Genomic DNA, 22,154 nt, shown 5'->3' on the forward strand with positions numbered 1-22,154 from the left:
CAAGGGCTCAAAAAGGCTCACCCAAAGCCCACTCCGTCAATCGCTGTACTTCTCGTTGTACTGTTTTGAAGAATTGATGATATAAGGTCCAGATAGCTGAGGTTATTGATAGCAGAAAAAAAGGTGCTTACCACAGAATACAAAAGACTAAAAGAAAACAATCTGGACTGAAATTTGAAAGAGTCTCAACAAATACCAGAGAAAAAGGTTTCTGTAAACCAAGGCTCCTTTTAACCAAATACTGCAAACTAATAGAAAGACACACACAATCCACATACTCTAATTGCAACACCTTTTCATTGCAGAAATTTGAGACAATTCACACAATTTACTAAAACTCAAAGGAGAATATTTATTACCTCTATATTTCTGAACATTCACATTGAAATGTATGATATTCACATATATATTGTTATATGCATTTTTTCACTGACCCCTAAATCTGCAGTTTCCACAATGCAGACAATCTACAGACATAATGTTAAGAAATTAGAGGATCTAAAAAATATATATATTTCTTGCTCCAGATTCCTTTTCATGAAAACTGATTTATGTTGACATCTTTCCTTCCTCCATCCCTTCTCAGCAAATCAGGTATTTTGATACCCTTTCCCATACTTCCTGTACCACTAGCACCACTGTGATCCAGGATTCACTTTACAAGATTAGATACAAGTGGACCCTGCAGTCCAAGATTTTAAAACTTTGGTCACCTGATTTCCATTACAAATTCCTTCCTTGTTTTGAGAGACACTTTTATAATAATGGGACAGCAGCATTGAAAGCATTTTATCTGGGGCACATTTCTCTTATGTTTGATTAACCAACAGCATTCTATAATTATGAATGAAAATTAGAGGATTGGTCATTTTTATATCTCAATATGAACATTTTAATGGAACCTAATTTCGCTAAACAGCAATTTATGACAATATATTTTGACCCTGCAAGGGCAAGAACTTGTTTATCTCAATTCTGTTGCCAACTGTGCAATCTAACACATCTTCCTTTTGTCCCACAGGGAGGCTGCTACGCAAACCCTGACCAGGTAGAGTAAGCCTTCCTCCTCACAATCAAGGATTTTACAATATGCTTAAAATTTATACACAGAAGCTTACCATCTCCATATTGGGTGCATTTCAAAAATCAATTCAAAAACAAAAATTGAAACATCAGAAACATTATATTTTAGAATTTTTACCAAAGCTTGTGATCCAAATAGTAGTGTAGGAATCATGTATTAGAGACAGGCACATCTGTGATAGTTGCAGCTCATTTTTATGATTAAATGTTACCAAATGTTATAGTCTAATAGTGGGACCTGAGCATTTTATACGAATATGGGGTGTTCAGAGGTCAACATCAGCAGACCTGAAACTGATGGAAATCACTTTGCATATGCTGTCCAATTTAAAGCAGCTCATCGGGTTCCATTTTCACCAGCATCCTTTCTGATCTGGGCTGCAATTGAGATGGTTGAGGCCACAGTGGTCCTGGGGAGAGAGCTGTGTGAATAGCCCCATGCTTTGGAATACAACTCCCAGTGTGTCAGTGATATTTGCTATGAGGGTCCTGGACATTGCTACTGCTCGGAGAATCTATGTCCACACAAGTGACAAGCTTCACCCATGTCACCATTGTCTGTTGCTACCAGGGACTCCCCCAAAAGTGACCCTAGCTGTGGAGGCAGTATCTCCTTTTATGGAAAAGTCTGCTGCAGTGATGTTAAGCTTTAAATGTGCCCCCTCCCCCCAGCTGCCATTGTAATGGCAAATGTAGTAACTCACTATACCCAGGGTTTGGTGGTTGAGCTGCCATAGGATAGCAGAGGTGGTTAGAATCTGACGTTTTGTTTTATCAAACCTGGCTTGACAGCACAGCTGTCTACTTGACCTATTGTTTCCTATATACAGAGAGTAAGTATTGGGTCAGCCCACTTGAGGCTTTATTTTGTTTGGGTCAGATATCCTAACCTAAACCATTGCTGTCATACTTTGTCATACACATCTATTGGATATTTGAGGCATCATTTCTCCACCTATTCAAATGTATAGTTGAATTTGTTTTCACGAGGTAGCAAGAACTATTTGGTTACTATAGAGGTCACTTGGGAAAGCAGGCTCTGCTCCATAAAAGCAACACGTCCTACAGTTTAAGTAAATGGTTACTCGAGGTCTAAAAATTATTTTCTTTGAAACTAACACCAAAGAAATATTATTCAGCATTTACATGATGAGTTGTGTCATTGCATTACTCGGGCTCCAGCTTAATTCCAAAGGTCAGATTCACTGGTTTCTTTATATTTGTTTTTTTCCAGTCTGTTAAATGTCATTGTTTTCTTTCTTTTGCTACTGAAACAGTGCACATGCACTACTCTGCCCACTAACCTCCACATCGCATCCATATGGGATGGACACAGATTCCTAGCAGAATCTTATACCAGTGCTTAATTTGAGCAGGTGGTTTCTGGTGGCCGGCATTGGCACTTAATTGTCAGCACCAGGGCACTGTCTAACTAATTTAGATATGACCACAACAGTTAATTATCAACTCAATATACATTAATAATGAATATTGCCTGCCACTCTAGCCATTCTTATAGCTTTGGAGGTCTGGAATAGTCCGAATTGTCACACTTGTAGAAGTGTGAAGGTTAGTGCGTGTGTGGTTACTATAATTGGCGGCACTGACAAGGGCAATGTGTGGCACAAGGTGCAGTAGCCTCCTGACGAGAGCCCTGGCACTTATATTTGTGCAAATTGAGCTGATTTATACTAACACAATCTATCGGAGATACAGTTTGGAATGTTTGTGCTTCAATCAATGTTGCTATTTGTGTGTGCCATTCTAGTTCACCTTCTATAATATCACTGCTTGTATGGAACGTGAAGTCCCAGTTAAAACAATCAATGGCTGCCATTTTAAATTGGGCTCTTCCACAGTAATGGAAATTCCATTGTATGCCTGCCGTTTTCCATAGAAAACAAGATGTTAACCAACTTTTATATTTATGCACTTTTATTCACCTTCAGAAATAAGCATTCTGCAAAATGAGCATTAATTAATTTCCTGATTCATAAATTATATGCAAAGGACAACAACAAGGAGGGTTAAGACTCCTTCAGAGTTAGGGAAATCTTTATGAACGATGCTCTTCCTCAAAAACAAGGAAGCAGAAGCTGAAAATCTTAATCCTATTAAAGCTGTATTTTTAATCCTTGGAATGTAAAACCAGTGTTTAGGATTGTGACAAAGATTCTGAGTATGCAGCTAGTGTATATGTGATTGCATAGAGGATTGCAGGACTGCAGGTATGTTACTAAAACTTTACACTGCCTCCCCTTTAGAAGAGCCTGGCTCTCCCCCTTTTTATATCAGCTACACAAGCAAATATTACACACTAAGGGGGTCATTAGGATTGCAGACAGACTGGAGTCCGTCCGCCATCCTGGTGGAGACTGGGACCATTTGCAATCCATGCACACACTTAATCAGGATGCAACCGCCACCATGGCGGTCGCATCCTGCCATTTAACATTGCGGCGGGTGCTGCTGCCTGCAGCTCCCACTGCGATGCCAAAAAGGCAGGATGTGCATTTCACTGCACTACGTGGCAGGCACCACACGGTTGCTGTGAAATGTAGGGGGTACAATGGGTACCCCCCAGTGAACCCACACCTCCCCCAACACAAGGGGGGCCTGCAACGGGCCCCATAACTAATCCCCACCAGCCTTTCCATGGCAGTATCGCCACCATGGAAAAGCCGGCTGTAGCCAGCATCCTGATTTGGTGGACGGTGCCTGATAGGCACCGCCACCATTTTGGGCTATCTGGTCTGTCCGCCAGGCAATCAGTGAGATTGCTGGTGGCGGTCCCGTGGAAGACGGTCTTTGCATCTGCCACGGTCTGAGTGTAATTCCCTCCGCCATCGTAATGTGGCGGGGGAAAAGAGCTGTCCAATTGCGGAAGGACCGCCAGCGCATGGCTGGCAGTGACGGGCCTTCCGCAGTCATAATCGGCCCCTAAGACCATATGTTTTGTGATGCTTTGTCAAAATAACAGAAATTTTGTTCCACAAAATCTTTATTTCACGCTAATTTCATTCTTTTTTTACTTTTGCTATTTAAAAATTCAAACGGTGTTTCACCAAATAACATTCATAAACAAATTGGAAATAATACAGTTTTCATTCAAAATACTCTATAGTGTGAAAAGTAAATAAAAGAGTCAATCATTTCCATGTGTAGATGAATAGCCCTTAAATCACTAAACATTTACAAAATGTAAACCTTCCTATAAATTCTGAGTATACCAAATATATCAGAAAAAGAACTCAAACATGATCATCCCAGTATCAATGCAAACGTTATGTTTCCCTTCCATGCTCTTTCGTGTCCCTAGTCAGGTAATTCTTTGCCAGGGATCGAGGCAAAGAATAACCAACCAGTGGGGAGAACCTCCCCTTTGAAAGGATGAAGGTTTAGGCCCTCCTTGTCACATCCTTGCAGTTGTTAAGTGCAATACAGTATTTAAAACATAGAGATCAGGAGTGATTCAAGCCTAAAAGTACAGTCTGACTTGTAACCAGGATATCTGCATTAAAGCAAGTCAGCCATACATTCACCAGTGCTCATGGTTCCAGGGCTGTATTTCAGGACCTGAAGAGCTGTTCCACTATCCAGTCATAATGGCAGCCACCCTTATACTGCTGTGCTGACCATATTAAATGACAACTTTAAGCAAGGTCGCATTTTCCAGAGTTCTGGAGATCACTTACTAAAAAGTGACACTAACAAGCCCAATTAAAAACCCTTCTCTGTTAGGAGAGTTTTTCTGTGAAATGCCCTTCCACAAAAGTAATGCTCAATTGAAAGCTGAAAACCTTTACTCAAACTCAATACAGTTGAAAAATGCATTTTAAAGCTTCCTCGTTGAACAACTTTTCTGTGAATCGATTCTCAACTGCAAGTCCCTCCTTGTGCAATGCTCTATTTCTCATCTCTCATAGCAGATTTTCTTTCATTTTTTTAGGCCAGTTTGTTGAACAATCCTCTCAAAATAGCCTATGGGAAGATTCAGTGGCCTAATTCATACTTAAACAGAACCATTTAAACACCTTCAGTTACTGTGACATCTAAACAGACAAAGGGGACCTCCTAGGAGCATAGCTCTAGCCACTCAAAGTTTAGATGGCATTACTTTAAAAGTCAGGCATGCTTTGGATTGATTATTGAGTTCAACAGATGGTTTAGCCCGTTTTTCATTAACTATGCTTACTGGACCATAAGGCGGTGTACCTCGGGATTCCATTGGCACCCCCACCCCTCACAATAGGAAAATAGGGAACATGATCTTGAAATAATCCTGGAAAGTCCTGCCAAATTAAGGCCTACCGAACATGTGTTCATGCATGTCACCATGGCCTTCAGAGCTGTGCCATTTCAAAAAACATTGGGGCGTATTTACAAGGGCATTGCGTCACAGGAGCATCACTTTTTATGACGCTCCTGTGGTGCAATACCCTGCTTCATATTTACAATGCGGTGCTAAGCCACTTTGTGTGGCTTAACGTCGCATTGTAAATTCCGTACCCTTTCACACAGTTTTCTGAATGAAAGGGGCATGCAATGGGTGTTGCTGTGGGCGTTCTACCGCAACACCCTTTGCTTTTTGACGCTGCCCCAGATTAGAAGGCTCTGTAAATCTGAGACACCGCCGAAAACTAACACCATCGAAAAGCAGGCGTTAGAGTGGCATACCGAGGAGAAATACTTTTGATTCTCCTTGTTTTTAGTTTTTCTATGTCTGCAGCACACATAGAAAGAGCTAATCACCTTTAATGAATGTTTAAGAGCAGTAAGGTGTCCCTACCTGCACATAAACAATCATCCGTGCAACACAGGCCCCCTTGCACTATGGCGCCAGGGTGTCTGCATTGAGCACTAGTCAGCTTTTTTAGAGCCGCCGCAAGCGAAAACACAGGGGTGTGCCATATTCTTGTGAATACAGCGCATCCCTACATTTTTTAAATGACACAGCGTGGTGCTGCTAAATTGCTTGAAGCGCCAAGCTGTGTCATTTCTTCGTCAATATGCCCCATTATATATATATATATATATATATATATATATATATATATATATATATATATATATATATATTTTTTTTTTTCATTTTGTCCTCATTCACCTTATGCAAGACTGAGTTCGCAGTTTATGTTTTATCTTGTACATGCGGACTCCGGTATGTAGGTAGTACGAAGTTACCAGTTCAGGCTCGGATTCTCCAACACCTAAGAGCGACTGTCAATTCTGATCATTCGTATCCAGTGGCAAGACATGTAAAGACAGTACATGGGGGGAATTTGAATGTCTTGTCTTACTTTGTAATTGACAGTGTGCCAGTAAACAAAAGGGGCGGAGACAGAGATAAGTCCCTTAGAAGGTTGGAGACTAAATACATCTTAGAGTTAGACACCAAGAGCCCAAAGGGCCTTAACATTTGCGAAGATTTGTACCATTATCTCTGAAGCTTATCATTCTTTTTATGAATTTATCTGTTCTAATATGCTTTGCAATGAATGAAATATAAGTGTATATACATGAAAAGAATTTTATATAAGTACATCTTGAAAGTATCAGGGACATTAAGATTATCTGTTGTTTTTAATGCTTGGGGAGGTTTTGATTTTAACGTAACTCTAATTTTAGGGTTATGCTTTTATCGTATCTTACTGGGCATTTATTAGCAACTATGATATGTCGTACTATGCATTCATATATTCTCTGTATTTTTTATAAATTTCATGTATTTTGGCTATATGGATTAATTTTGATGTTAGGTAGCGAACAAGCATTAGCCACTTTAGCGTGTTGGATTATGCAACCAATTATGTATAAGTTCTGATGGTTATCTTGTCCCCAACTGCTGCTAGTTCTTTCCTGTATTAGATTCCCCGGCTGGGGAATCTATTGTATTTTGCACATAGAAGATATGCACTTTACACTTTGCACTTTATGGACACTTTAGCACTTTTTCTGATTTTTTAACCAGTGAAGATACATATGCAACTTTTTAGATTATTTAGATGGACTGTTTGTTAATATATATGTATATAGTTCTGAGAACCCGTGATGTCTATGACAATTTTATAAAGTATTTGCACTGATATAATGTATATTGACATAATATTATTGAGATATACAAAGGTCAGAATCAGGTGGTTTCTCTATGAGAACTGAAACTTTGGCGTATACAAAACTGTATTTGAACTGTTAGAATCAATGGCAATTAGTTTCAAGCATATAGGTATAAAACACCATGTTTGGAAACAGTCTGTCTATTATGTTTACTAAATCGGACAATGTGGTCACGTGGTACAGAATTAAGTGCTATGATTGGTGAATTGCCATTTTTTAAACTTGTTTGGTGTGTAATGGCAAATACTCGTTAATTCCGGTGAACAAGGCGACAGGGTCGCCGAAACGCGTCCGGTCTATGGCACTTCTGCTGCACTCTATAAAGAAAAGAAAATAAAGAGACACTGATTACGCTACCCAAGGTTGTTGTCCGTTTTTCTCCGTGAGGGTGCTGCAACCCGCGGTATCTTTTGGAGCGGTGGTTCATATATATATATATATATATATATATATATATATATATATATATATATATATATATATTTTTTTTTTTTTTCATTTTGTCCTCATTCACCTTAGAAGGTTCCTATGTCCAATTTTTTCAGCCCTTTATCTGCGAAAGATACTGACCACTGTTGGGCTTACTACGATGGGCATATTCCTTCAAGCGGCTATATCTCTCACTCGGCATAAGGACCTACACCGGCGCTGCTTTAGAATTCGGTATATCGAGGAAGAAGATCTTTAGCAGACCAGAGTAGAAATGCCGTTGTAACCATTGGACATAGCTATGTTCTTGATCTACCATACCCTTCAAATTCTACACCGCCCTGTCTGGGGACTCCATCCATGCCATCGACAATTTCCATAAATCATTCTTCTTAGTTTTTTTTCCTAATAGATCCATTCTGGACATATACAGAAGGGATTCCAACCATTCAGAGTGCTGCTGGGATATATTGCTCACCCATTTGTGACAGATCTCTCTTCTTGCAAGTAGCATAGCATAAAACAGCAGATTTCTTGAGTGGCCCCTAAAAACATCCCCTACTCCAAATATAACCACGGACAGGCTTACCTTTATTTTCTGGTTCAAAATACCTGACAATGATGACTCCACTTTGTCCCAAAAACCTCTGATCTCCGGACATTGATAGAACATGTGCACGGCCGTTGCTTTTTCCAAACCACATTTACCACAACATGTTCGACTCCTGTTCCCCATCTTTGATAGTTTTTCAGGTGATATCTAAGCCTTGTGGAGCGAAAAAAGGTGGTTCCTACTTCGAAAGGCAGGTTTAACAGTGATGTAAAGTGTGCACATAGATACTTGCCAAATATTCTGCAGTTGCTCCTTCGGCAAGCATGTTCCCCATAATTCCTAAGCCAGCATGAACTCTCCGTCCATGGTCTCCATAAGATGCCAGTACCAAAATGCTACCTCCTTAATTCCAATGGGTTTTGTTACCAGTTGCTCCTCTAATATGTTGCCAACGCCAAGTGCCTGTTTTCTACTTTGCTGCCAGCTTCTTAATTGAAAATATTTAAACTTTGAAAGAGTGTTTTTCGTCAGCCCATTGAGATCTTGCCAGGGCAGCAAGTCTCCTTCCCTGGTCAGGTCCCCCCAAACATTAAGGTTGGCGTTTTTGATGGGTACCACCAGTATATCATCTAGGCACTCAGGAGTCCCGGGTGTTTCCCAAACTGGAGCAAAGTAAGAGTAGTAATTTAGTTTTGAAAGGCCTCTAATGTGATACCACATTTTCGCCATCGAATGGAGCACCTTTAGTTTGATTTTTTTAAAGAATTTGGGGTCGCCAAATTTAAAAAGGAATCCTACTGTATTTATTCTAGATAGTTTCAACATTGCTAAAAACTTTGAACCTATTATAGAGCTATCTGGTGTCTTTGCTAACATTCTAGAATTTTTTTGCTGGAATGCCCATTCATAGTATTGTATGTCTGGCAATGTTAAGCCTCCCTTCTCCCTCCTCCTTGAGAACATGGCGGCCACTTAGTAAGCAGGTCGCAAGCTCTGCTGTTCCCTGCGCAAAGTGCGGTGTGTCTGGTAATTAAAGGAGATAGGCTCCGACCGCTGTATTTTCACAAAACAAGAAAGGGAAAACAGCAACTAATGTGCCTTACCTCTAGGTCTGCTCTGGAGCCGCTTTCACCCTCGGTTACAGACTCTGGTCCGCGTTGTTTCTCGGCCGACCTGGAGCTCAGGAAGAGCCGCAGGGCTGCCACAAGAGGTTTCCTTAGATCGGGCGGTGGCAGTGTCAGCACAAGCACTGCACCAGCCCGGCCTGCAACACGAGGAGCTGGCAGAGAGGAGCTGCTCACCGTCGCCATTGACAGAAGTGAGGTCCAAGACGAAAGAGGTAGGAGGGTCAGTGTGGGGGGATTTTGTGGTGTTTTTGGGGGGCAGAGAGTTGCAGAGGCTGCTGGAGGGGTGTCAGATGATCATAGCTTGCAAGCAGAGGCAGGATCAAGTGCTTCCAGCGGCTCCTGCGTCTCCCTCTCCCTCTCCCATTCCCACAACAAGCACACAAAAAGACCACAAAAGTCTCCTGTTACAAAAATCTAGGAAGGAGTCTAAGAGAGAAATAAAAAAACGGGGCAAAAAACAGAAACACAAAGAACCACTACCGGGCACCAAACCGAAATTTACACCTTCTCTACACACTTTCTTTAAAGTGCAACTGTCAGTTTTAGCACTAAAGAGACCATCGCATATAGAGGTCCTGAGCCCTCAAGTTGAATCAGAGAATATGGATATAGGAGATATCAGTGGAGCTACTGGTGAAGATGTTGAATCAGAGATGGGAATAGAGAGCAGCATGGTCAGGACAGTATCCAAGAGAGTAGCATGGCTACAAAGATAGATAGAACTATGAGTAAGAACAGAGTGGAGTCTCAGGAACACTCCCTCACTAATGACTCCATCGGTCATGGAGGCCTCACAGCTGCCCAAAATACAAATACAAATATAAACTTGGATAGTAGAACCCCGAGTGAGGCACAGTATAGCGCTTTGGAAGCATTGTTGGGATCATTAACGCTAGACATCAAAAAGGGGTTCTCTGTTTCAGAAGCTAATCAACATGAAATACTTGGGTTTTGTGAGACACTGGATAACAAATTGGATTCCTTAACAGAGAGAACTGAAGTACTCGAGAACACTATAGAGGAATTAAAAAAGGATCTTGCAACTAATAAAATGGAGCTCCAAACTCTGCATAGAGAGGAGCAGGGTCTACAGGAAAAACTGGAACAATTGGAGAATAACTCGAGACGGAACAATTTGAGGATTCTAAATATTCCTGAAGGAAGTGAGAGGGATGATTTAAAACTATATGTGGTGTCTCTTATTAAGGCTGCAGCCCAGCTAGATGAGAGTGAGGACGATATCCTAAAAGACATACAAAGAATACACAGGGACCCATTTCGAAAAGCGCCAGGTAGGGCGAAGCCAAGAAAGATCCTTATCAACTTTCAGACATATGCATTGAAAGAAAAAATTCTCACATCCGCATTAAAGTTAAAATCATTGAAAGGCCCAGATTATACATTTGAAATAAGATCAGACCTATCACGAGCGATCTTAGACAGGCAGTGGGAGCTGGGTAAGCGTATGGATGATTTCGGGAAATTAGGGCCAACAGTACAATTTAAATTCCCGGCCTCGCTTCGAATAATGTATAACAATAAAATGCACATGATAGGGTGCATAAGTAAGGCAGATGAGATGTTAGAAAACATTAAGGGTGATGGTGCTGGAGGGAATGGAAGTGGTAAAGGAGGAAGTTAGTGTTAGAAACACATTGGTAGGCCCTTATTGATAGACACACAATATGTTTTTAGTCTATTGGGAACAGCAGAGCATAGAAAAGAATTTGGACTAAGATCAGGTCCAAGAAGAAGAAGCAGGGGTGGGTTCTCCAGGGCACTGGGTGGGAGGGTTGGGAAGCAGGTCAGCACGGGTGGGGAGCATATGGGAAAAAACAAAAAAAGAAAGTCCTCAAACACCATGGATAGAGAAAAGAGTTCAAATACAGTAAAGGCATGTCCATTCAAATTTTGACCTGGAATGTCAATGGGCTGCGTGTAAAGGGCCGTAGGGATAGGATACTACAATATCTTAGAGACTCCTCTGCTCAAATCCTTATCTTACAGGAGACACACTTAAATATGAAGGAATGTGTTGATCTTTTTAAAAAACAAAGATGGGTGCAGCAGGTGATTTGCACGGATCAGAGTGCGAATGTTAGAGGAGTTGCTATAGTTGTGAAAAAACAAACTAAATTATGCATGACTAAATCAAGGGTGGATAAAGTAGGGAGGTGGGTTATAGTAGAAGTAAAAATCGAGGATAACCCATTAACGCTAGTAGGCTACTATGGTCCAAACCAGGATGACTGTGAACCTTTAAAAAATCTCTGTACTAATTTGTTAGAATTCCCCGCCCCAATTATACTGAGAGGAGATTTTAATGTGGTTTTAGACTTATAATTAGATAAGTCAAGTAGGACAAGAACAACACCTACACCTGATATGCGTGCATTCTTAAAAACCATGATGGCGCAGCACAACCTCTGTGATATTTGGAGAGAAAGGGTAGGCAACCAACAGGGTGTATCTTTTTATAATAAAAAAATATCGTACTATGTCCAGAATAGATTAGTTTTTAGTAGACTGGAGACTTAGAGAAGATATCCCACATATCGAGTATAAGCCAGCATACCTTTTAGATCATTCAGCAGTTTTATTAACATTAGAAAATAATACCAGCTGTCAGGAAAAGAGGTGGACCCTAGATCGCACAATACTGACCGACACGGAGATAATGGGTAAATTGAAAGAGGAGGTTCGGGAGTTTATCGCAACTAATAGTGGTTCAGCTGCAAATGCAATAGTCTGGGACACCTTACAAGTATTCATTAGAGGACAGATCACCAGTGCAACCTGCTATAGAAACAAAAAGTACAAAAGGGAAATCACGGGGCTAGAGGAAAAAATGGAGCTATTGAATATAGAGTTGAAAGGTATAATCTCAGAGGAGCAAAAGGCAGACCTAGAGAAGAAGCAGCTAGCACTGAAAAACCAACTATCAGAGGTTCTCCAAACAAGGGTTAAAAATAGGTGTGAAGCTAGTAAACTACTCCACTTTGAATATGGAGAGGGAGCAAGCAACCTTCTTGCCTGGAAGGTCAAGGCAGATCTGAATAGGAATAGGATTGGGGAGATTAAAGAAGACAAATCTAATTTGTTCTAAACAGAGATACGGACATTAGGGAAGCCTTTAAAGAGTTTTATTGTGCCCTATACACGGAAGAGAAAGAAGGATAATCTGATGTCGAGATAGAGGGCTGGCTAGCGGACTCAATCCACCCAATAGATCTGAACCAACAAGATCTTTTAAACCAAGCGATTACTCAGGAGGAAGTAATCAGGGCTATTCACTCAAGTAAGGGGGGTAAAGCAGCCGGGCCCGATGGCATTCCCATGGAGCTTTATAAAACGCTAGCTGAAGTATTATCACCTATATTGACAATAGCTATGGGTGAAGTACTAGAACAGGGCATGCAGTTACCGAAATCCTGGAATGAGGCTACAGTTACTCTGATCCTGAAAACAGATAAAGATCCGACGGTTTGTGAGTCGTACAGACCGATATCACTTTTAAATTCAGCCTACAAAATCTTTTCGAAAATATTGGCTAGCAGACTAGCCAAACTGTCAGGTGGCACAATACATGAAGATCAGAGAGGGTTTGTGAAGGGGAGGTACTTGCACGAACTCACTTATGAATTAATCGGAGCTATTGATATTGCGACATCTTTCAATACTCCCTTAGCAATAACAACATTGGATGCCTCAGAAGCTTTTGACAAGGTGAGATGGTCTTACTTATTAGCGGCATTAGAAAGATATAACCTTGGTGAAAAATTCTGTAGAGCTATACAGTTAATATATCAGGAGCCTGTAGCAAGGGTGTTAGTAAATGGGAAGTTATCCTCACCTTTTAAGATACTTAGAGGCACAATACAGAGCTGCCCCCTCTCCCCGCTACTTTTTAATTATTATATGGAACCTTTTGCATCCAGACTGAGAACTTCATCTGATATCTTTCCATTCCAACAGGGAGATTGGGTTGGAAAGGTTGCGCTTTACGCCGTCGATTTAATTGTGTACTCATCAGATCTGAGCAGTGCCCTACCCACTATTCTAAGAATAGCGCAAGATTTTGGAGAAGTGTCTGGGTACTCAGTCAATGAGCATAAAGCAGAAATCATGGTATGGAATCAAATAAGCACCAACCCCCAGGTTAAAAGGGAAATGCGATATCTTGGGCTAAGGATAGTTCAGGATATTATTGAAATTGCGGAAACTAATTTGAGGAGGGTCTTTAAAGAGATCATTCAATTAATGAATAGCTGGGTGCATCTTCCGCTAACGATCCTAGGAAGAGTCAGTCTGGTTAAAATGACCATATTGCCAAAGATAACCTTTTTGTTTAACTCCATACCATTACATTTCAATAAAATTACCATACATAAAATTCAGCAGGCGATAAATTCATTTATTTGGGCGAACAAAGGGATAAAGATTTCCTGGAAAAAGTATGCCCCATTATATATGCAGTGCTATATTTTATTTAACTGACAGAATACGTATGCACACTGACTAACATATTCACTTTACAGACAACACAGGCCCTTTTCAAAGGTAACAATGACATAGAAATTGAGAACATCGAGTTCAGTTTCTGCTTAGAACAATAAACAGATTAGAGTCTCATAGTGTTACTCTCTCAAAAACGTTTCCCTTCTGAATGAACATTTAAAATCCAAATATAATAGTAGACGGCAAAAACTGAGGATTAATAAATAACCATGGAAAGAAAATGCCACAAAATGTATTACAGACTTAGAGTAAAATTATTGTAGGGTTTAGTAGACAAAATAAAGCACATGCTCATAAGTAACTTAGGCTATGATTTATAGTCTGGCGGATGGGTATCCTTTACAAATGTGACAGATATCCTGTGGGACTTAGCACAGTGTTACTAAGGGTTTTCAGGTTTTCTTCCCCATGGCTGTGTCTCATTTCATGAATGTCATTGCTGAGCTGTGCAATTTAGAGGACTAAGTGTCTCTTTCTTTTATTCTTTAGTTCTGGCGATCAAGAAGGTTTATTTGGACAAACCTCAGGGCCATGCCAGGCAGACAGTGGCATCGAACTGGATTTAACACAGTACGTTACTAGGAAATTCCTTAAGAGGTTCTGAGCAGATTAAGGACACTGATACCCCTCAAAGCTTGATCTGCATTCTAAAGTGGTACCCCAGAGGTCTGGGACGGTATTGTACACTGTGGCCTGGGGCGCAATAGGCGTGTGTGTCCACTATTTGTGCCCCCGGGGCACAATGGTATTACAGAAGGGCCGACAGATGCTTGTGAGCCCCTTCTGTAAAACAGATTCCACTGGCAGACATGCAGCACCATTGCTATCATGAGAAGACGTTCCCTCATTTGCATGGGAGCTTTGCCCCATGCAGATGAGGGAATAACTTTGCTGCTGTACCCGCAGCATATTTCTTACGTATGCACAGAAGCAAACATGCCTTTCAGTGCGCCTCCTAAAGGCAGCACTCTGTGGGGGGGGGGTCCCTTGGACCCGCCCCTCAGACATCCCCCTGCAGGCAGGTGCAGTCACTCACTGCACTCAGCTGCAAGGAGATCTTGCTCAATCAGGAGTCACTCAACCTATAAACAAATATTGGACTCAGAGTCACGTTGGCTGCAGCGGGTCTGCATATGCTAACAGGGTAGAGTAGTGGCTCAAAATTACCCCTGGCCTCCCTATATAGTTGCTAACACTGGGCTTCCAAGACTTCTGATTGCTTGTTCTTGTGGCTTCTGAAGACTGGGTTGCCTTCTTGCCTAGAGAACAAAGGGCATTATTTTGGGTGAAGTGTATGGCTGTTGGTTTAAGTTGAGGAATCGATCATTTATCCCTGCCATCTCTCTCCAATACTGGAATATCACACCCACTGATTTTGCATTCTTGGAGATGTGTAGCTATTCATGACAATTTATGTTTACCGGTGTGGGACAATAGGACTTGTCCAAATCCTGAAGAGGGAGGTAAATGGTTTGTACCTTAAAGCCATATCTTCAGCTGCAGCCAACAGTAGTCACTCCCGGTAAAGGGAGTTCCACAGCTGCTGAACTACACCGCTAGCAGAGTCAAGTCCTAGGAGACGTGTGGCGCAGCGGCCAGCGCGGCTGACTCTGGAGCATGGGGCGAGTTCCGGCAGCAGATCAGCATCATGTGACTCTGGGAAATAGCCTACTTAATCTCCCCGATGGCCCCCAGTGCCTGGATACTCTTAGGGCTGATAAATCAGGCGTTGCAAATCTGGAATTATTATTTATTGATATGCTGGTGAGTAACTCACTAACAAATCATGCAGATTAACTGTGAAGGGACTCCAGGTATGAGCCCCCCTTCCAGGAAGTATCCTAGGAATGTTGAAAAATTATGAAATCAAGAGCAGGGGGAGGCACAGTATTGTTATTGCAAGAACCATTCAGTTTTTCCGCTTTCAAGACCGAGTTCTCCCCTTAGAACTATCTGGAGGTTTTACCCTACCTATAGTTCCAGAGTATAGTTTCAGTTGTTGTGAGACTCGGAAGCTGTAGTCAATGTCTATTTCAATTTAGAATTGCTGAGAGACACATCAAACACAATAATTCCCACTCATACCCATTGTTCCAGACTAGTGCCAAATATACACATATGGCCTTTTAATATTTACCCACCCGTGGTCCACTGGCACGTGAAGTACAATGCCATAGAATATGAGGCCAAGATTCTCACACTGCACTTCCCTCCTTGCTGTGGTTTTTATACTAGCAAAGGTGTGCTCTGAGCAATTTACAGCACATGGTATTTCAGACAATAATATGCTCTGGATATCCTTCTATGTTGGACAAGTCCCTCGGCCAGAACATTCTTACACAGAATGCAAGGATTGTTGTGTAAACATTGTGAGTCTTTCCTTTATATATATATTCATATTTATTAAGTTGTGAACCTCTCTCTCTCTCTCTTTCTCAAAGCAGCCAGATAAACAACAGCCAATCAAACACTCATGGGTGGAGGTAAGGTTGGATGTTGTATAGTGTTCCTGTCTTTGTTTTGTATGTGCCACAGGAGAAGGAGTGGCGACACTGACACGCCTCAACAATTGGGGAGGAGGGGCTGCAAGGCAAGTGGAAGGGAAGGGTTCAGCAAGGGGGGTGGAGATGGGGAAAGGGGAGGGGGATGGGGATGGGGAAAGGGGAATTGTGAATTGATAAAGGGGAAATGGGTGGGGCAGGAGGAGGGGGAGGAGAGGGGAGTGGCACTAAACACCATGAGGCTCTGGCATGTTTGAAATGTGAACCTATACCTATTTTGGTGCCATTGCGATGCACATGATGGGATGATGACACCTCTAATAATAATAATAATCCTGAGCTTATAAAGGACCTGGTTATTCTAGCCAGTGTGTCCCTGCGCTGTGCCGCTGAGGAACCCATCCTGGCCTGTTCCTGTGAGGTGCCCACTCCTGGGCACCCCAAGGTGAAGCCAGGCATCCTAGCGGTAGGGCCAGTGTGGAGATTAAGCAAGCTATTGCCCAGAGTTGCAGAGTGGGACCCATGATTAGAGTAGGCACCGAGGCAAGAGAATTATCGGGTCCGAGGACATTGAGCCTAAGACCCTGCCGCGACGGGAATTGAACCCTGGTCCGGGCCAGACCTCTGCATCAGAGTCTGCCGCTCTAACCAGTGAGCCACACTTCTCCACTAACCAATACACTCTAAGAAGTGATTGTTCATAAATTCCTGGCTTTACTGCTGTGCTCTGCTATTGTGAAATATCTGTGATTCGGACGGGTTCATGGGATGCTTCTGTTCATGCCAGTTTTTTTGGGTGGGAAGCTTAACATGTTAAGTCTGCTTTTTGTATTATTGAATAAAAAAAGTTCAAAATGTTTAGTTCAGAGCTAACAAGGCTGGAATAGAATTTCCCTCCTAATAGGAGATTTAGTGAAGGGCTCTTGGTACCCTCTTCCCATAATGCAACATATTGGCAAGGGGAAAGGGGAGGGGGATGGGGATGGGGATGGGGAAAGGGGAATTGTGAATTGTGAATTGATAAAGGGGAAATGGGTGGGGCAGGAGGATGGGGAGGAGAGGGGAGTGGCACTAAACACCATGAGGCTCTGGCATGTTTGAAATGTGAACCTATACCTATTTTGGTGCCATTGCGATGCACATGATGGGATGATGACACCTCTAATAATAATAATAATCCTGAGCTTATAAAGGACCTGGTTACTCTAGCCAGTGTGTCCCTGCGCTGTGCCGCTGAGGAACCCATCCTGGCCTGTTCCTGTGAGGTGCCCACTCCTGGGCACCCCAAGGTGAAGCCAGGTATCCTAGCGGTAGGGCCAGTGTGGAGATTAAGCAAGCTATTGCCCAGAGTTGCAGAGTGGGACCCATGATTAGAGTAGGCACCGAGGCGAGAGAATTATCGGGTCCGAGGACATTGAGCCTAAGACCCTGCCGCGACGGGAATTGAACCCTGGTCCGGGCCAGACCTCTGCATCAGAGTCTGCCGCTCTAACCAGTGAGCCACACTTCTCCACTAACCAATACACTCTAAGAAGTGATTGTTCATAAATTCCTGGCTTTACTGCTGTGCTCTGCTATTGTGAAATATCTGTGATTCGGACGGGTTCATGGGATGCTTCTGTTCATGCCAGTTTTTTTGGGGTGGGAAGCTTAACATGTTAAGTCTGCTTTTTGTATTATTGAATAAAAAAAGTTCAAAATGTTTAGTTCAGAGCTAACAAGGCTGGAATAGAATTTCCCTCCTAATAGGAGATTTAGTGAAGGACTCTTGGTACCCTCTTCCCATAATGCAACATATTGGCTATTGCCCACACACATTTGGCCAGGTACAAGCTCGAGAGAACAGCTCGGTTTGAAAACCGTCCTATTCCCTCCACGGAGTGCGGGACACAAAGAGCAGGAAAGAATGGAGGCGCAAGCAATTGGATGTTCTTTTTTGTCTTCTGGGCGCAATCCATCCTCCATCTTGAAGCTGCCGTTCTTACAAAAAAAAGTTTGAGAACTCCCTCAGGATCAGGGACCCCACAAAGTGTTGCTAAAAAGAAAAAGAGAGAAAACGTTTCAGAGACAGCAGAAACAAGCATTGGCAAAGCCAACTGACACATTTAGGTTTAATGTGACAACACATACAATCACAAACATTCCCAAATGATGTTTCCTTTGGATAGCACATTAAAGCCTGGCCTATAGTCTTTGACAATGTTTGGTAGCGGTGCTGGTGGTAATGTTATTGGTGGGGAGGTATTTGTGTTGGTTAAGGTGTTGCAAGTGGTATTGATGGCACTATTGTTGTTAGTGGTGCTGGTATTAGTGGTGGTATTGTTGGTGATCGTGTGGTATTAGTTGTGACATTATTAATATTTGGGGCATAGTCTAAAAACTCAAAATCATTCCAATAACAGTGTGTCATTTTCCTTCCTCATGTGGGTCAGAAGATCATGTCCAAAACTATTTAGCAAACAACATTTTAAAAACAATGTAAATTAAGACAGTAAACAAGGACCCACCCGCCCAAATTATTACCCATATGGTGTGAAACCCTATGTGGCCCACAAAGAGTACTAGACTACGAATAATCCTTTAATGCTTTAGCAGAAGAACAAAGTTTTATTATGCTTCATATGCCACTAGCCCTTTTTCACCTCCGATATTTGTCATGTGCCGATGATCTTTCCTTCCTTTTATCTACTCTTCCGCTTCTCTCAATCCATTTCCTCCCATGTCATGTCTTTCTCCTCTCTTCTGTCTTTTTCCCTTCCTATCTTTCCATAACTTTGCCTTCAAATGTATCATTTTCCCTGCATCCCTTGGTTTGACTTTCATTATTTTCCTTTGGAATGCAAATAAAATTTTCACTTGACTTCCATCATTCGTCTTTTCCATTCGACCTCTGTTATACCATCTATCTTCTATTCAACTTTTTACTATAATTCCTTTTCTTTCTCTTATCTTTTCTCATTTCTTTTTCCTTCTCTATCACTTTCCCTTCTGTTCACTTCCTTTGCCATGTCTCCCCTTTCTCTACATTTCCTTGGCTTCCCTAATCTTCTTTTCCACTTCCTCCACGTTCCTGTCCACTTTTCTTTCTTCCATCTGTGTTCTCTGCCTTCCTCGTTCCCTCCATTTTTTTCTTTTTTTTGTCTTTCTCTCTTTCTCCTACCTCCCTTCATTATTCTTTCATACATTATTTTCTCCCTTCTCCTCTTCTTCTTGCCCTTGGTTCTGTTATCCTCTGGCGCTCTTGCTATTCTCGCTAATTAACGCTCTCTTTTTTGTTTCTCTTTTGTTTAGGAGGTGGTTTTGCTGCTTCCCAGGTGAGAATGAATGGTGGCTCACATATAAACGTATTATTTAAAGCAGAATAGTCTTCTATTTTTGGCTGAAGATCAATGCATATTGCTTTGCTTCAGGTTTAAAACGTTCTAGTTTTCTATGTTATTGACTGAGATCCTGTAAGCTCCCTGAGGTGACTACCCGGTCTCACTGACCCTTGTTAGAAATTATACCCAAATGCACAGACCACAAACAACACAGCAAATTATACATGACACTTTATATAAAATACAAATAATGAGATAATTTTCTCAATTCATATATTCACCGTTCGCAGTATTAATACAGAAGTTGTTTGCATTTACTAATTTCCACTTTTTAATTCTAAAATAAATTCTGTCTTTAAAATTCTATTCCAAAATCATATATCTGTAAAATAAAACAGTGATGCAATTACACACCTCGACTTGAATCAATCCAACTTCTTAAAATGGACTTACAACAATATGTTTGAAAACAAATCACGCAGTATGTTTTATGAATTAGTTAATATGCTTTAAATTATATCATCGATCTAAATGTACAACTTTTGCAAAATGAATACTTTCACTACCACCAGGAAAATCTTAGTACAGGAGGACACGTTCGTTTAACAACCTAACCATATAATTAGAGCAGTTAAGTAGTCAGTTGACCAGAAAATAACCCAATCTTGATCACAGATTTACCAAGATTTTGTGCCAGGGTTGCATTTGGGTCAGCCAGATGCAAAATCAATTTTGTGATTTACAAAGACATGCAATTACCGATTGGTGAGGTTTTACGTGGCTTTGTAAAAAAATATATATATATTACAAGGCAGTGCATAGCGCTACCTTGTGTTATCATGCTTCAGGTAGGCATTACATGGGTGGAGCATGACCTTCCTGTACATCCACCCATGAACTTTGACACAAACCCATTCTTACAAAGACTTGTAAACATGGTTGTAAACATGGGTTTGCACCAGAATGGTGCGCCTACCTGAGGAAGACGTAAGAAGAAACAATCAGCCACATGCATCAAGCTGTTTTGCATTCGCAAACGGTGCGAATCGCAAAAATCGGCCGTTTGCGAATGCAAAAAGCTTTTTTGGGATGCATCATTATTTTTTATTTTTTCGCAAATTAAGAAGTCGCAATATTTGCGAATTCTTAAATTGCGATAGCATTTAAGAAGTTGCAAAAATAGCGAATTCTTAACCCCTTCCATGCTCATGACGGAACGGTTCCGTCATCAGTGTCGGTGCTCCGGTGCTGATGACGGAACATTTCCGTCATGAGCCAATACGATTTTAAACCCTTCAGCACTGCAGCGAAATTCGCGCAGCACTGAAGAGGTTAAATGCTATGCATCATTTTTAAAAATTAGCGAATTCGCAATTTATAAGGAAAAAATTACCATGAAGTAAACCTTCATGGTAATTTGCGAAATGTTTCAAAAGTGCAAATAAATGCATTTTTGAAACTGATATTTTACACACACACCTGCCCTTGGGACATGTGTGTGAGTAAAATGTACTTACATGACATTTCAGGGGTGCAGGGGGGGGTCCTTTGGACCCCCCCTGCACCCTTGAAATTGCATTCTCATTTTGCGATTCCTTAATTGCGAATTCGCAAAATGAGAATGCCTTCCCATTGATTCCTGTGGGCCTCTAGGCCCATAGGAATCAATGTAATGCAATTCCTTAATTGCGATTCGCAATTAAGGAATCGCAAATAGAGAATATTAAGAAATCGCAAAAATCTTTGCTGTTTCTTGATGCATAGGATTTTGCAATTCCTAAATTGCGATTCCTTAATTATCGCAATTTAGGAATCGCAAAATCCTACAATGATGCATGTACCTGTATATCTTTAATTCTACTCATTATTTCCTCTTTGCACACGCAAAGAGGAATTCATCTCAAAGTGTAGTTTTGTGCAGGAAAACTATCCTGGAAACAGAGCAGGCAGTCAGAAGTGCAGCAACACTGGGAGAGAGCTGAATTGCGCTATATCTTTGAAGATATGGCGCTGGTCCGCTCTCTCTCTTTCACGTAACACAGCACAGGAACTTAACTTCTTGTGCTGCTGTGTATAAAATGGCAGTGAATATGACCCTGAGGGGCTTATTTATAAGCTTAGTTTGCCATCCCAACATCACTTTTTATGATGTTCCGGCAGCGCACTGGGCTTACCCATATCTACGAGGCCAGGTAAAGCCACCCTGCATGGCTTTTCATGGCCTCATGGATATGATGTGAGTCAACGCAGCACAAGTCGCTGCGTTGCCTCACACTGTGATGGAGAGGTGTGCCATGGGCGTTATGGTGGGTGTTCCCATGTAACACCCATAGCATTTGACATATTTCCAAATTTACAACATGCTGTAAACCTTAAAATGCGTCAAATGCCTACGCCTCACCAGGGGTGGCATAATCATCATTTTCGTGAAGGAAGATGTCCCTTCCCCCACAAAACAACCTGATTTGAACACAGACACCATGGCAAAATGGTGCAAGGGTGCCTG

At 41.6% G+C, this 22,154-nt stretch overlaps 1 protein-coding gene across 1 annotated transcript in view; it reads left to right on the top strand.

Annotated features, from left to right (window-relative positions):
- The window catches only part of LOC144762669 (uncharacterized), a 162,764-nt gene that overhangs the window by 139,911 nt on the left and 699 nt on the right, over positions 1-22,154 (top strand). Inside the window, exons 4-7 of the mRNA XM_078647906.1 lie at positions 1,022-1,048; positions 14,317-14,397; positions 16,269-16,310; positions 19,620-19,642. Of these exons, the coding sequence (XP_078504032.1) occupies positions 1,022-1,048; positions 14,317-14,397; positions 16,269-16,310; positions 19,620-19,642 (173 nt within the window). The remainder of the gene's footprint in view (positions 1-1,021; positions 1,049-14,316; positions 14,398-16,268; positions 16,311-19,619; positions 19,643-22,154) is intronic.

Source organism: Lissotriton helveticus, chromosome 6, assembly GCF_964261635.1.
Source record: "Lissotriton helveticus chromosome 6, aLisHel1.1, whole genome shotgun sequence".
NCBI classification, from domain to species: Eukaryota; Metazoa; Chordata; class Amphibia; order Caudata; family Salamandridae; genus Lissotriton; species Lissotriton helveticus.